At 39.1% G+C, this 13,173-nt stretch overlaps 1 protein-coding gene across 1 annotated transcript in view; it reads right to left on the bottom strand.

Annotated features, from left to right (window-relative positions):
• TNFSF4 (TNF superfamily member 4) overlaps positions 1 to 12,201 on the bottom strand; it is a 48,668-nt gene extending 36,467 nt beyond the window's left edge. Inside the window, exon 1 of the mRNA XM_022565234.2 lies at positions 3,174 to 12,201. Coding sequence (XP_022420942.1) covers positions 3,174 to 3,323 — 150 coding nt within the window. The 5' untranslated portion in view covers positions 3,324 to 12,201. The remainder of the gene's footprint in view (positions 1 to 3,173) is intronic.
• Between the last annotated feature and the right edge of the window lie 972 nt (positions 12,202 to 13,173).

Genomic DNA, 13,173 nt, shown 5'->3' with positions numbered 1-13,173 from the left:
TAAAGTACTCTGATAAAGATGATACAAATCTTGGAAGAGCCCAGCTTCAATAGCTCTGAGACACATGGGTATAATTTGCAAAAGCTTCTCACCTTATAGATCAGCTTTTTTCTGCCACTGTTCCCAGGTGAAGTTATGGGGAAGCCTGGAGCGTGATACTTTAAATGGCAGTCCCAATAAACATCCAAACAGCATGTATTGATTTTTGTGACTCAATTTTATAACTTGTATCATGGATATTCTTCTACAGCATCCACTTCTTTCCCTTTTCTAAATAAGGTATTTTGCTAATCTAGAATAAGTTACTTAGATAGGTACATGGTATATAAATAAATACAGATTACAAACATATATGCAAATTTGATTTCCCTCAGTCCCTTCTTAAGAACCAGGGTATCCAGAAGCTTAGACACAAAAATCTGTTTACTTAAATTAGTATTTCTCAGATCCTCATACCCATTTTATGACTATATATATATAAACTACATACCCACAGGATATTGACCTGGAAGAGATATTTCTTGATCATTTGATCCAACTGCCTCATGTTTCAGATGAGAAAATTGGGACCCAAAGAGGGATGTGTATTATATAAGGAGTGAGTAAGGTCCATCTTTTTTTCTGACATTCAAAAACAAAAACTTCTGCTTTTCACATAATAAAACTTAACCAAGTGGTGAGAAAACAAAGGTTACTAAATAAACTTGACTGAAGGGAAGGTTGACTGCCAAATGGAGTTTAACAGTTTCATATGTATTTTTTTTACAGAGTCATCCATATAGGAAAATTTTTTATGAAGTTTAAAATTAAATCTAAGAAATAAGAAATCATGATTATTCTCCAAATATCTTTCTCCTACAATGAAAGAGATCCAATTTAACTAGGCAAATGATGAGCATTTCAGCTTTATTTCACCCCCTATACATATCACTCTAATATTATGTCTTATAAAAGTAGAGATTTGATTGGTATCACCACCTACCCCATCCGTCAACCAAAATTCCCAACAATCTTATCTATGAATTTAGAAAAGCTATCAGTCTATGTCCCTTCTTCAGCAGTTACTTTACACCCTTCTCTCTCAATCAATGTCTCTCTCTCTCTCTCTCTCTCTCTCTCACACACACACACACACACACACACACACACACCTGCTGCCACCATGACTGATCAAGTTCTGGGGAGAACACACACGACTGTCCTTCCCCTTAACAAAGCTTATGAGATTAAATTTAAGGACACAACATGCTGCCCTGGGTCTTATTAACAGTATAAGAAATTATGTTAGCTGAAACAGTCTAGCTAGAAGTAAGAAAAAAAAAGTTAATGTCAAGTTAAGCATTTCAAATATCTGTGCCCCAAAAAGTTCTGTATCCAGAGTATACAAGAACACGTTTGTTGAGCAAACAGCTCTAATATACCTCCTCTATCTTTGCTTCCATTTCTGGGCCAGGACCAGAGAAAGCTAATTCTCTCACAAAGATCAGCTCCATGAATTCTAGTATCCTGGAAGCCAGCACTCAGCTTCCCTTCCAGGCTCTAGCACAGAACTGCTGGGCGACTTGCTAGAAAGGACCCCTCTCCTCTGCATCCCTTGGGTACTGATAGTTTGGGGCGGCCCCCGCCACCAGCTGGCTACACATCTGTATCTGTTTCACCTTTTGCTCTCTCCTGCTCAGAGCCCTAGTGCAATTAATTGCTGAGCCTTGACTGGGGCCATATGTTCTGTCTTTTTATCATCCCACAGTGTAAGGAAATATGTAACACTGTGGTTGTTTGAAAAAGCACTCTCAGGACTCCCAGACCTGGTGAATAAACTCAGCTGTTCTATTTTGGGTTACTCTTTGTTTTCTTCTCGGAAGGGCCTAATTCCGGTCTCTGTCTTGGGCATCCTGCCATGGACACTTTGCTCCTCCCCCCCCCCCCAGATCGCCTACTCTAATTTCACCCAAAGGCTTCTGTGACGAGAAGGAAACGTCTGGCATGATGAGGACAGGATGGGTGTGCTGTGGTGCTCACTGGTCTGCAGGCTTGAGTTATGACATCAGCTATACTTCGGGAATTTGGGGACACGAGCACTCTATAGTACAGTGATCACAACTAGCCTGTAGGCACTGAAAACCCCTATTTCCTGTAGGCGAAGACAAGCCCAGGCATCGTCTAGGACTCTGCTCATCTTATCCTGATCTAATTTGAGGTACCCAGTCTCTGACCTGGCCATCAGAAATAAAAGTTCCTATTGTCTGACCTTTACCAGGGAGAGACTTTTCTAACACAGAGCATCCACCAGGGAAACAAGAACTCTCAGACTAGCCCCAACAAGGGAACATGGGGACACTACTCATTTCTTTTCTTCTCAGTGGAATCTCCTGCAGTCAAGAACATCCTTAAAGAGCTAATAATGTTTGTAGATATGAATAAGTAAATAAGAAAAAATAATGTAAAAGGGACCATAATAAGGAGAAGGAAAAATGGAAAGAATATCTTCATTAAGTGGGGGAAATACTAAAATGATGATCTTCCACTACATAATGTATTGGACAAAGTGCTGTCTATAAGTTGTGATTGGTAGAGAAAGGCTGTGAGAAACAATATCTGATCAAGTTACTGGGGTAAACGTTTGGCCATGCATACATACAGGCGTGAACACATACATCTCTGCCCTTAAAATACATAGGCTAGCTATTTAAAAGAACTTAATACTGATACATTTAGCATTCTTCAAAAAACATATTTCCTTGAGAGTCTATGAGGCTTATGGATACGATAGGAAAGTATAATAATGTAAAGAGATTTTCTTATAACCTTTTTACATTAATTCCCTGATCAGATGCTTACTAGCAAAACAGGTAAACCAAGTAGGTATATCAGTGACTCAAAGCTTCTAAGTGACAGCTCATAAAGGAATACCAGGATTCTTGCATTGCAAAGAAAAAGAATAATCCAGAAGCAGTGCCCCTGCCCTATCTCCACTGTGCCCCACCACTGCCACTGCTGAAAAAAAGGAAGGAAAACAGAGACAAAAGGGTGTTTGACCACACTTTTACGATTGCTGAGCAGAAAAGGGAAAAAAAAAATTTTGGTGTCAGATTATTTCCAAGTGACCATTTGCAGCTGTTGGAGCTGCCATCAGCCTGAGCTGGAGGAAAGGACATGCCAGTGGTGCATCTTACCTGAGCAGAGAAGTGCAGACAGATGTAGGTGAGACACAGGAGCAGCCCCAGCCCCTGAATTACGGAGGACACCAGCAATAGCTTGTTCCTCAAGAATCTCCGTCCTGGTGCGTTTCCAACATGCTCATCCAGGGGTTGGACCCCTTCCATCTTCACAATCTGGATGCAGGGAAGATGAAAACTGTGACAGAAGGGAACCTGAGGGAGGACTGACCTCTTCCCCGCAAAGAAGGAGATGAAGCCAAAACAAGGTGTATCAATCAGAAAACACACAAAGGTCCCAGGACCAGAGACAAGAGGCGATTGAAAGAGCAGAGCGGACTCTCAGTTTTAATGCTGCAGCTTTTGCAGGCAGGCGGGGGAACTTCTTTGTGACTAATCTGAATTTCCCCTTTACTTTCTTTCTTTTTTTTTTCTCTGGGCTAACAGGGAGTTGTTTTTGTGGCATTCCAGTTCTGATTTGAGTGACTGTGAAATGACACTCATAAAAGTGTGCTATTTTCTTAATTTCTCATTGCACCAGTAACCAAATTGTGGGTCACTTGATAAAGATAAAAATCATCATCCGTTGATGTAGGAGCTCATCGATCCCTTCTCCGAGGTGTCTTAAATCATAGAAGAGATTTAAGGAAAATACTAGCCTTAAGTTCTTGCCTGCACTTTATTGGGTAACTAAGCACTGAACCCATTCAACAGATTCAGGGAAAAAAAGCACATGAAGACCATTCTTCAAGTGAAAAAAAAAAGAGAAAAGTTTAAAATAGGATGGTGAATCATGTAGAATAAAGGAGTAAGATCCTCTAGTTTTAGTCCATTGCATTATAATAAACTAGCATATACTGAGCATCTACTGTGTGTCAGGCACTGTGCTAGACAGCCCTAAAATCTTTTTCTCATTTAATCTTTGAGGCAAATTTAGTAAAAACTTACATGATTAATTTTAAGCAAAGCAGGAAAGAAGCAGAAGAGTATCCTGACTTTTTCCCTTCCCTCCACTATACATTTTCTCCATACATAAGTTTGCATGAATGAACAAATGAATAGCTTCAAATAAGCTTTGAAGGTTGTTCCTTTCTTTGAGGTCAGCATAGACACAGAACTTGGAAAGTAAGAGTATTCTACCAATAGACACTACTTACCCTTCACCACTGAAATAAATGATCAGATGAAATAAATGATAAAATTATTGATAATGTCAAGTTCATATTAATAAATATTTACTGAATACATAGTGAGCCCAGTACTATATTGGACGGTATAGGTACACTGGTAGGGGCTGTTTAAGACAGAACAACTCTTCTGTGGGCAAGTATGTCTCTCTGAGCTCCCTATCAGCCACTCAATGGATATTTAAAGAAGGAAAGGAGAGAGAAATAACATCAACAAAATAAATGAGCTGTTGTATGCAACTTAATTTTATAGAAAATTGATATGAGGCATATTCAAGAGGGAAACAGCTTGTGGGAAATACATTTATTAATACAGTAATACAGTTTAAATCAATTAATATATGAATTGATACCCTCATTATAATCATTATACTTTGCATTTGCAGAACATATTGGTCTTCAGAAGTTCAAGTTTTTGTCTGAAATATAAGGTGACTGAGACACTACACCATACATGCCAAGCCAAAACTAGAAATCAAGTTCCATCTAAGGTTAACTCTAAATAGGTATTCCTATGAGAAAAGTATGTGTAACATACAGGGTATGGATTAAAAAAAATTGAAAGGCAGAGTCAAGATGGCAGTGTGGGAAGATGGGGAGTTAGCGTCTCTCCCCAACTAGGGCACCTGCTGGCCGCTGGTGGGGAACTCTGATGCCCAAGGAGACGGAAGGAACCCTAAAGTGAACTGGTAGGATGCAAAGGGACTGAGGTGGGGAGAAGTGGAGGCCAGACAGGATCTATGCCCCTGAGGTCAGGGAGATCAGGACACACAGGCGGGAGGGGCCCTCCACCAGGAGGAGAGGAAGAAGGGCAGAGGGCGATTGCCCCGCCCACTCAGGCCAGGGAGCCTTCTGAGCTCCCAGGCCTGTCCCCTGCCCTCCAAAGCCCCCTCCAGGCTGCATGGGTCCTTGTGGGCACAGTAGGGAGGCCAGGGAGATTAGGAGAGGCAGGCAGGAGGGACTCTCCCAGACTGGAGGAGCAAGAGAGGAGAGAAGGGCATTTTCCCCACCCACTGGAGCCCCGGAAGACTGCTGGGCTCCCAGGGGAGGTCCCATGCCCTCTGAGACCAGGGGTGGGGGGCACGCCTGAGCCCTTTCGGTCCCTTGAGCCTAGGCCCCACAGCCCCCAGGGACTTTTCCAGCCCTGTGGGTCCTGAGCATTGGCCCCGCCCACAATGCAAACCTCGCCCTTGCTTAGGCCCCACCCCCTACAGCCAAGGCCTCGCCCGCCCCCCACCTTTTTTTCTTTTCCCTCCTCCCCTTTTTTACTATTGTGGTACTGCTGTACCTTCTGGTTGCTGTTTTATCTATATTTTTATTTTTATATTCTTTCTAACATATCTGTTTCCTAGTCTAATTTTATTTTTTACTTTGTTAATGTTCTCTTTATTTATTTTTTTTTGTGCCACCCTACGCGGCTTGCAGGATCTTGGTTCACAAATTGGGGGTCAGGTCAAAACTCCTGTGGTGCGAGCTCTGAGTCAGAAGCACCAGACAAACAGAGAACCTCAGACCCCAGGGAGTATTCATTGGAGTGAGGTCTCACAGAGTTCCTCATATCAGCATCAAGACACAGCTTTACCCAATAGCCTACAAACTCCAGTGGTGGAAGCCTCAGGCCAAACAACCAGTAAGACAGGAACACAATCCCACTCATTAAAAAAAAAAAAAAGAGGCTGCAAAAAACTAGTCACAGATAAAGGAGCAAGGTCAAAACCTACAAGACCAAATAAATGAAGAGGAAATAGGCAATCTACCTGAAAAAGAATTCAGAGTAATGATAGTAAAGATGATCCAGAATCTCGGAAATAGAATGGAGGCCCAGATTGAGAGAATACAAGAAACGTTTAACAAAGATCTAGAAGAAGTAAAGAATGAACAAACAGAGATGAACAACACAATAAGTGAAGTGAGAAATACATCAGAAGGAATCAATAACAGAATAACTGAGGCAGAAGAACAAATAAGTGAGCTGGAAGATGAAATGGTGGAAATAACTGCTGAGGAGCAGAATAAAGAAAAAAGAATGAAAAGAATTGAAGACAATCTCAGAGACCTCCAGGACAACACTAAACGCACCAACATTTGAATTATAGGGGTCCCAGAGGAAGAAGAGAAAAAGAAAGGGTCTGAGAAAATATTTGAAGAGATTATAGGTGAAAACTTCCCTAACATGGGAAAGGAAATAGTCACCCAAGTCCAGGAAGCACAGAGAGTCCCATACAGGATAAACCCTAGGAAAAACACACCAAGACACATATTAATCAAACTAACAAAAATTAAATTCAAAGAAAAGATATTAAAAGCAGCAAGGGAAAAACAAAAAATAACATACAAAGGAATCCCCATAACATTATCAACTGATTTTTCAGCAGAAACTCTACAGGCCAGAAGGAAGTGGCATGATATACTTAAAGTGATGAAATGGAAGAACCTACAACCAAGATTACTCTACCCAGCAAGGATCTCATTCAGATTCATTGGAGAAGTCAAAAGCTTTTCAGACAAGCAAAAGCTAAGAGAATTCAGCACCACCAAACCAGCTTTACAACAAATGCTAAAGAAACTTGTCTAGGTGGGAAACACATGAGAAGAAAAAGACCCACAAAAACAAACCCAAAACAATTAAGAAAAAGGTAATAGGAACATACATATTGATAATCACCTTGAATGTAAAATGGATTAAATGCCCCAACCAAAAGACACAGACTGGCTGAATGGATACAAAAACAAGACCCATATATATGCTGTCTACAAGAGACCCACTTCAGACCTAGGGACATATACAGACTGAAAGTGAAGGGATGGAAAAAGGTATTCCAGGCAAATGGAAATCGAAAGAAAGCTGGAGTAGCAATATTCATATCAGGTAAAATAGACTTTAAAATAAAGACTGTTACAAGAGATAAGGAGGGACACTACATAATGATCAAAGGATCAATCCAAGAAGAAGATATAACAATTATAAATGTTTATGCACCCAACATAGGAGCACCTCAATACATAAGGCAACTGCTAACAACCATGAAGGGAGAAATTGAGTTACACAGTAATAGTAGGGGACTTCAACACCCCACTTACACCAATGGACAGATCATCCAAACAGAAAATAAATAAGGAAACACAAGCTTTAAATGACACAATAGACCAGATGGATTTAATTGATATTTGTAGAACATTCCACCCAAAAGTGGCAGAATACACTTTCTTCTCAAGTGTACATGGAACATTCTCTAGGATAGATCACATCTTGGATCACAAATCAAGCCTCAGAAAATTTTAAAAAATTGAAATCTTATCAAGCATCTTTTCTGACCACAACGCTATGAGATTAGAAATCAATTACAGGAAAAAAAAAAAACTGTAAAAACACAAATACATGGAGGCTAAACAGTGCACTACTAAATAACCAAGAGATGAAAAAAGAAATCAAAGAAGAAATTTAAAAATACATAGAAACAACTTACAATGAAAACACGACGACCCAAACCTATGGGGTGCAGCAAAAACAGTTTTAAGAGAGAAATTTGTAGCAATTCAATCTCAGCTCAAGAAACAAGAAAAATCTCAAAAAGAAATCTAACCCTATACTTAAAACAACTAGAGAAAGAAGAACAAAGAAAACCCAAAGTCAGTAGAAGGAAAGAAATCATAAAGATGAGAGCAGAAATAAATGAAATAGAAATGAAGAAAACAATAGCAAAGATCAATAAAACTAAAAGCTGGTTCTTTGAGAAGATAAACAAAATTGGTAAACTCTTAGCCAGAATCAAGAAAAAAAAGGGAGAGGACACAAATCAATAAAATTAGAAATGAAAAAGGTGATATCACAACTAACACTGCAGAAATACAAAGGATTATAAGAGACTACTACAAACAACTATATGCCAATAAAATGGACAACCATGAAGAAATGGACAAATTCCTGGAAAGGTACAATTTTTCAAGACTGAACAAGGAAGATTTAGATAATACAATGAGACCTATCACAAGTAATGAAATTGAAACCATAATTAAAAATCTTCCAACAAACAAAAGTTCAGGACCAGACGGCTTCACAGGCAAATTCTATCAAACATTTAGAGAAGAGCAAACACCTATCCTTCTCAAACTCTTCCAAAAAATTGCAGAGGGAGAAACACTCCCAAATTCATTCTATGAAGTCACCCTCATCACCCTGATACCAAAACCAGAAAAAGACATCACAAAAAAAGAAAATTATAGACCAATATCACTGATGAACATAGATGCAAAAATCCTCAACAAAATACAAGCAAACAGAATCCAACAGCACATTAAAAGGATCATACACCATGACCAAGTGGGATTTATCCCAGGGATGCAAGGGTTCTTCAATATACACAAATCAATCAATGTGATACACCATATAAACAAATTAAGGAATAAAAACCATATGATCACCTCAATAGATGCAGAAAAAGCTTTTGACAAAATTCAACACCCATTTATGATAAAAGCTCTCCAGAAAGTGGGCATAGTGGGAAACTACCTCAGCATAACAAAGGCCATATATGACCAACCCACAGCAAACATCATTCTCAATGGTGAAAAACTGAAAGCATTTCCTCTAAGATCAGGAACAAGACAAGGATGTCCACTCTCACCACTATTATTCAACATACTTTTGGAAGTCCTAGCCATGGCAATCAGAGAAGAAAAAGAAATAAAAGGAATACAAATTGGAAAAGAAGAAGTAAAACTGTCACTGTTTGCTGATGACATGATTCTATACATTGAAAATCCTAAAGATGCCACCAGAAAACTACTAGAACTAATCAATGAGTTTGGTAAGGTTGCAGTTTACAAAATTAATGCACAGAAATCTCTGGCATTCCTATACACCAACAATGAAAAATCAGGAAGAGAAATTAAGGAAACAATCCCAGTTACCACTGTAACAAAAAGAATAAAATACCTAGGAATAAGCCTGCCCAAGGAGGCAAAAGACTTGTACTCAGAAAACTATAAACTACTGATGAAAGAAATCAAAGATGACATAAACAGATGGAGAAATATACCATGTTCTTGGATTGGAAAAATCAATATTGTGAAAATGACTATACTACCCAAATCAATCTACAGATTCAATGCAATCCCTATCAAACTACCAACGGCATGCTTCACAGAATTAGAACAAAAAATTTTACCATTCGTATGGAAACACAAAAGATCCCAAATAGCCAAAGCAATCTTGAGAAAGAAAAACAGAACTGGAAGAATCTGCCTCCCCGGCTTCAAACTACACCACAAAGCTACAGTAATCAAGACAGTATGGTACTGGCACAAAAACAGAAATATAGATCAATGGTACAGGATAGAAAGTCCAGAGATAAACCCACGCACATATGGGCACCTAATTTATGACAAAGGAGGCAAGAACATACAATGGAGAAAAGCCAGCTTCTTCAATAAGTGGTGCTGGGAAAACTAGACAGCTACATGTAAGAGAATGAAATTAGAACACTACCTAACACCATACAAAAAAATAAACTCCAAATGGATTAAAGTCTTAAATGTAAGACCAGACACTATAAAACTCTTAGAGGAAAACATAGGAAAAACACTCTCTGACATAAACCACAGCAAGATCTTTTTTGACCCACCTCCTAGAGTAACGGAAATAAAAACAAAAATAAACAAATGGAACCTAATTAAACTTAAAAGCTCTTGCACAGCAAAGGAAACCATAAACAAGATGAAAAGACAACCCTCAGAATGGGAGAAAATATCTGCAAATGAAACAACAAAGGATTAATCTCCAAAATATACAAACAGGTCATGGAGCTCAATATCAAAAAAACAAACAATCCAGTTGAAAAATGGGCAGAAGACCTAAATAAACATTTCTCTAAGGAAGACATATAGATGGCCAAGAGACACATGAAAAGATGCTCAACGTCACTAATTATTAGAGAAACGCAAATCAAAACTACAATGAGGTATCACCTCACACCAGTCAGAATGGCCATTATCAAAAAATCTAGAAACAATAAATGCTGGAAAGGACGTGGTGAAAAGGAAACCCTCTTTCACTGTGGGTGGGAATGTAAGTTGTTACAGCCACTATGGAGAACAGTATGGAGGTTCCTTTAAATACTATAAATAGAACTACCATATGACCCAGCAATCCCACTACTGGGCATATACCCTGAAAAAAAACATAATTCAAAAAGAGTCATGTACCACAATGTTCACTGCAGCTCTATTTACAACAGCCAGGACATGGAAGGAACCTAAGTGTCCATCAACATGTGAATGGATAAAGAAGATGTGGCACATATATACAATGGAATATTATTCAGCCATAAAAAGAAATGAAATTGAGTTATTTGTAGTGAGGTGGATGGACCTAGAGTCTGTCTGTCATACAGAATGAAGTAAGTCAGAAAGAGAAAAACAAATACCAGATGCTAACGCATATATATGGAATCTAAAAAAAAAAAAAAAAAAGGTAGTGATGAACATAATTTCAGGGCAGGAATAAAGAGGTAGACATAGAGAATGGACTTGAGGACTTGGGGTGGGAGGGGGAAGCTGGGGCAAAGTGAGAGTAGCATCGACATACACGCACTACCGAATGTAAAATAGTTGGCTGGTGGGAAGCAGCAGCATAGCACAGGGAGATCTGCTAGGTGCTTTGTGACCACCTAGAGGGGTGGGATAGGGAGGGTGGGAGGGAGACACAAGAGGGATATGGGAATAGATGTATGCATATAGCCGATTCACTTTGTTGTGGAACAGAAACTAATACAGTATTGTGAAGCAATTATACTCCAATAAAGATCTATTAAAAAAATTGAAAGAAAAATCAAGTGTGTAGAACTTAATTCTTGAGTAATAGTTAATAGTTATAAATAAACATTAAAATCGCTAACTATTTACTCATTTGTTTCCAAACACTGACTAAAAGAGCCACAGCAAAAAAAAAAAAAGGAAAAAGCCTAAAATACTATTGGAAACAGTAGAGACCAGAAGAAAAAGAAAGAGTAAAACCTATTAGTGCTGAAAATCAAAGAAAATGTTTTTAAATGAAAAATAAAAACATTTATAGAGTGCATCCTTGTGCCCTGAGCACCATGTTTTCTCACTGTTAACAGCCTGGCTTCTATAAAGAAAAACTGACAATTACTGATATAAATTACTGTCTTTATAGACAATGAGAACTATGCAACAGAATGAATTCCCATTTTGATGATGCCCCAGGAAAGTTATACTAGCTATACCAACACTTGGTCCTGCACATCTGAGGCACGCCTGTCATCTCCCCGGCCTCCATCTCCTACTGCCGTATTTTGCCTACTTGTAGTTTTTTACTGACATTTAAATGATGTTTTACATTTGTTTCTTTTTAAATTGAATATATTCTCACAGCTTCTTCCCATTCTTTGTGGGAAGAAGGGGAATACACATGGAAAAATAAATATTAATTGGGCTGGAAGTTCTGGGCAAGACCTTTTGATAAGACTATGAAAGCATTTCAAGGTTCATCATTGGGCTGGTCTAGCATTTGGAACAAATGTAACCAACATCAGAGATATCAGTGTTGGCATTTCAATCTTGGGCAGATGGACAGAGTCCTCCATCTCCAAAGTTGACATGTTTTTAAAGAGGTCAAGTATGTCACCTGAATCTATGTGCAATTTTAAAAAAATTATCTCACAAAGATTAAATACACAGATACACCAGAGCAAATCAGCCTTGGAATGGAAGCCTCAGACTTCATTCCAAGCAATTATCTTCCCACAGATCTTTAATCTCCAAATAAATAGCCACTTCAAGTCTACAGAAAAGTATGGGGGGAGGGGAGGTTTAAAAACAAACAAACAAAAAAAACTTTGACAACTGACAGAATACCTCATGTTCAGGAAGCAGCAAAACTTTTCTTTGGTTGGGGGGTTGGTATTTGCTTTTTTTGTTCTTTTGTTTTTGGGGAGGTTGTTTTGATTTGGAGGGTTTGGGTGGTAAAATCTGCACTTTTCATTTGTTTCTAAGTCATTAGTCCATTCAATAAGCATGAGCCAGGTGCCTACATGCTGGTGCTGGGGGAAAAGAAATGAACTAAAAAGGAGGTCACAGACAGGTAGGGAGGACAATCGCGGCCAGGGAAGTATTGGGTCTGAGGTGGCTAGGCAGGAGGAGAGGGTGCACAGGAGTGGGTTAAGGACTTTGAACTATATCCTGAAGGCATTGGGGAAATATGGAAAGCAGAGTGTGATACTATTACATTTTAGAAAAAAATCAGAGTGAAATATAAATGGCAGGGCGGGATCAAGGAGATCAGCTGGGAGATTTTCCAGGGTGCTCTGTGCCAGTTGAGGAGATGAGTAAGTCTAAAACCCCACCTCTGCACTCAGCTCTCCAAGCCCCCCATCCTAGAGCAGGAGGTTTCATTCTACGAGAAGGGGAGCTATTATCTTCTTACAAAGGTGTGCTCTGCTTCCCAAGTCCTGAACAAAGGGCTGCAACCACCCATATTAATGTACATTTTTCTAATTCATAAACTCAGAGAGGGGTCCTTGTTCTAATTCACACAAAGACAGCTGTATGAGCTGGGTTGTCCTCAATCTTGTAATTATTTAAGTGAGCAATAATAAGGTCCAGATCTAAAACAGAGAGGATAAGGAGAGGAGAAGATATTCACAGTGGATATTCATTCACCAAACATTTTGAGGGCCTAATTTGTGCCACCCTCCAAGTGTACAAAGGGAGTCATAACTTAGCTCTGACCTGGGACAGGTGACAGAGTAAGATGGGAGGTGATAGAAACAAACGCATTTCAAATATCAAACACCTGATTTGCCATTTGCCTT

Source organism: Delphinapterus leucas, chromosome 1 (genome assembly GCF_059928025.1).
Source record: "Delphinapterus leucas isolate spDelLeu-1000000601 "Yukka" chromosome 1, BTC_Dleu_Yukka2, whole genome shotgun sequence".
NCBI lineage: Eukaryota > Metazoa > Chordata > Mammalia > Artiodactyla > Monodontidae > Delphinapterus > Delphinapterus leucas.
The sequence above is the reverse complement of the archived record's forward strand: the minus strand, read 5'-3'. Positions and strand labels throughout refer to the sequence as shown.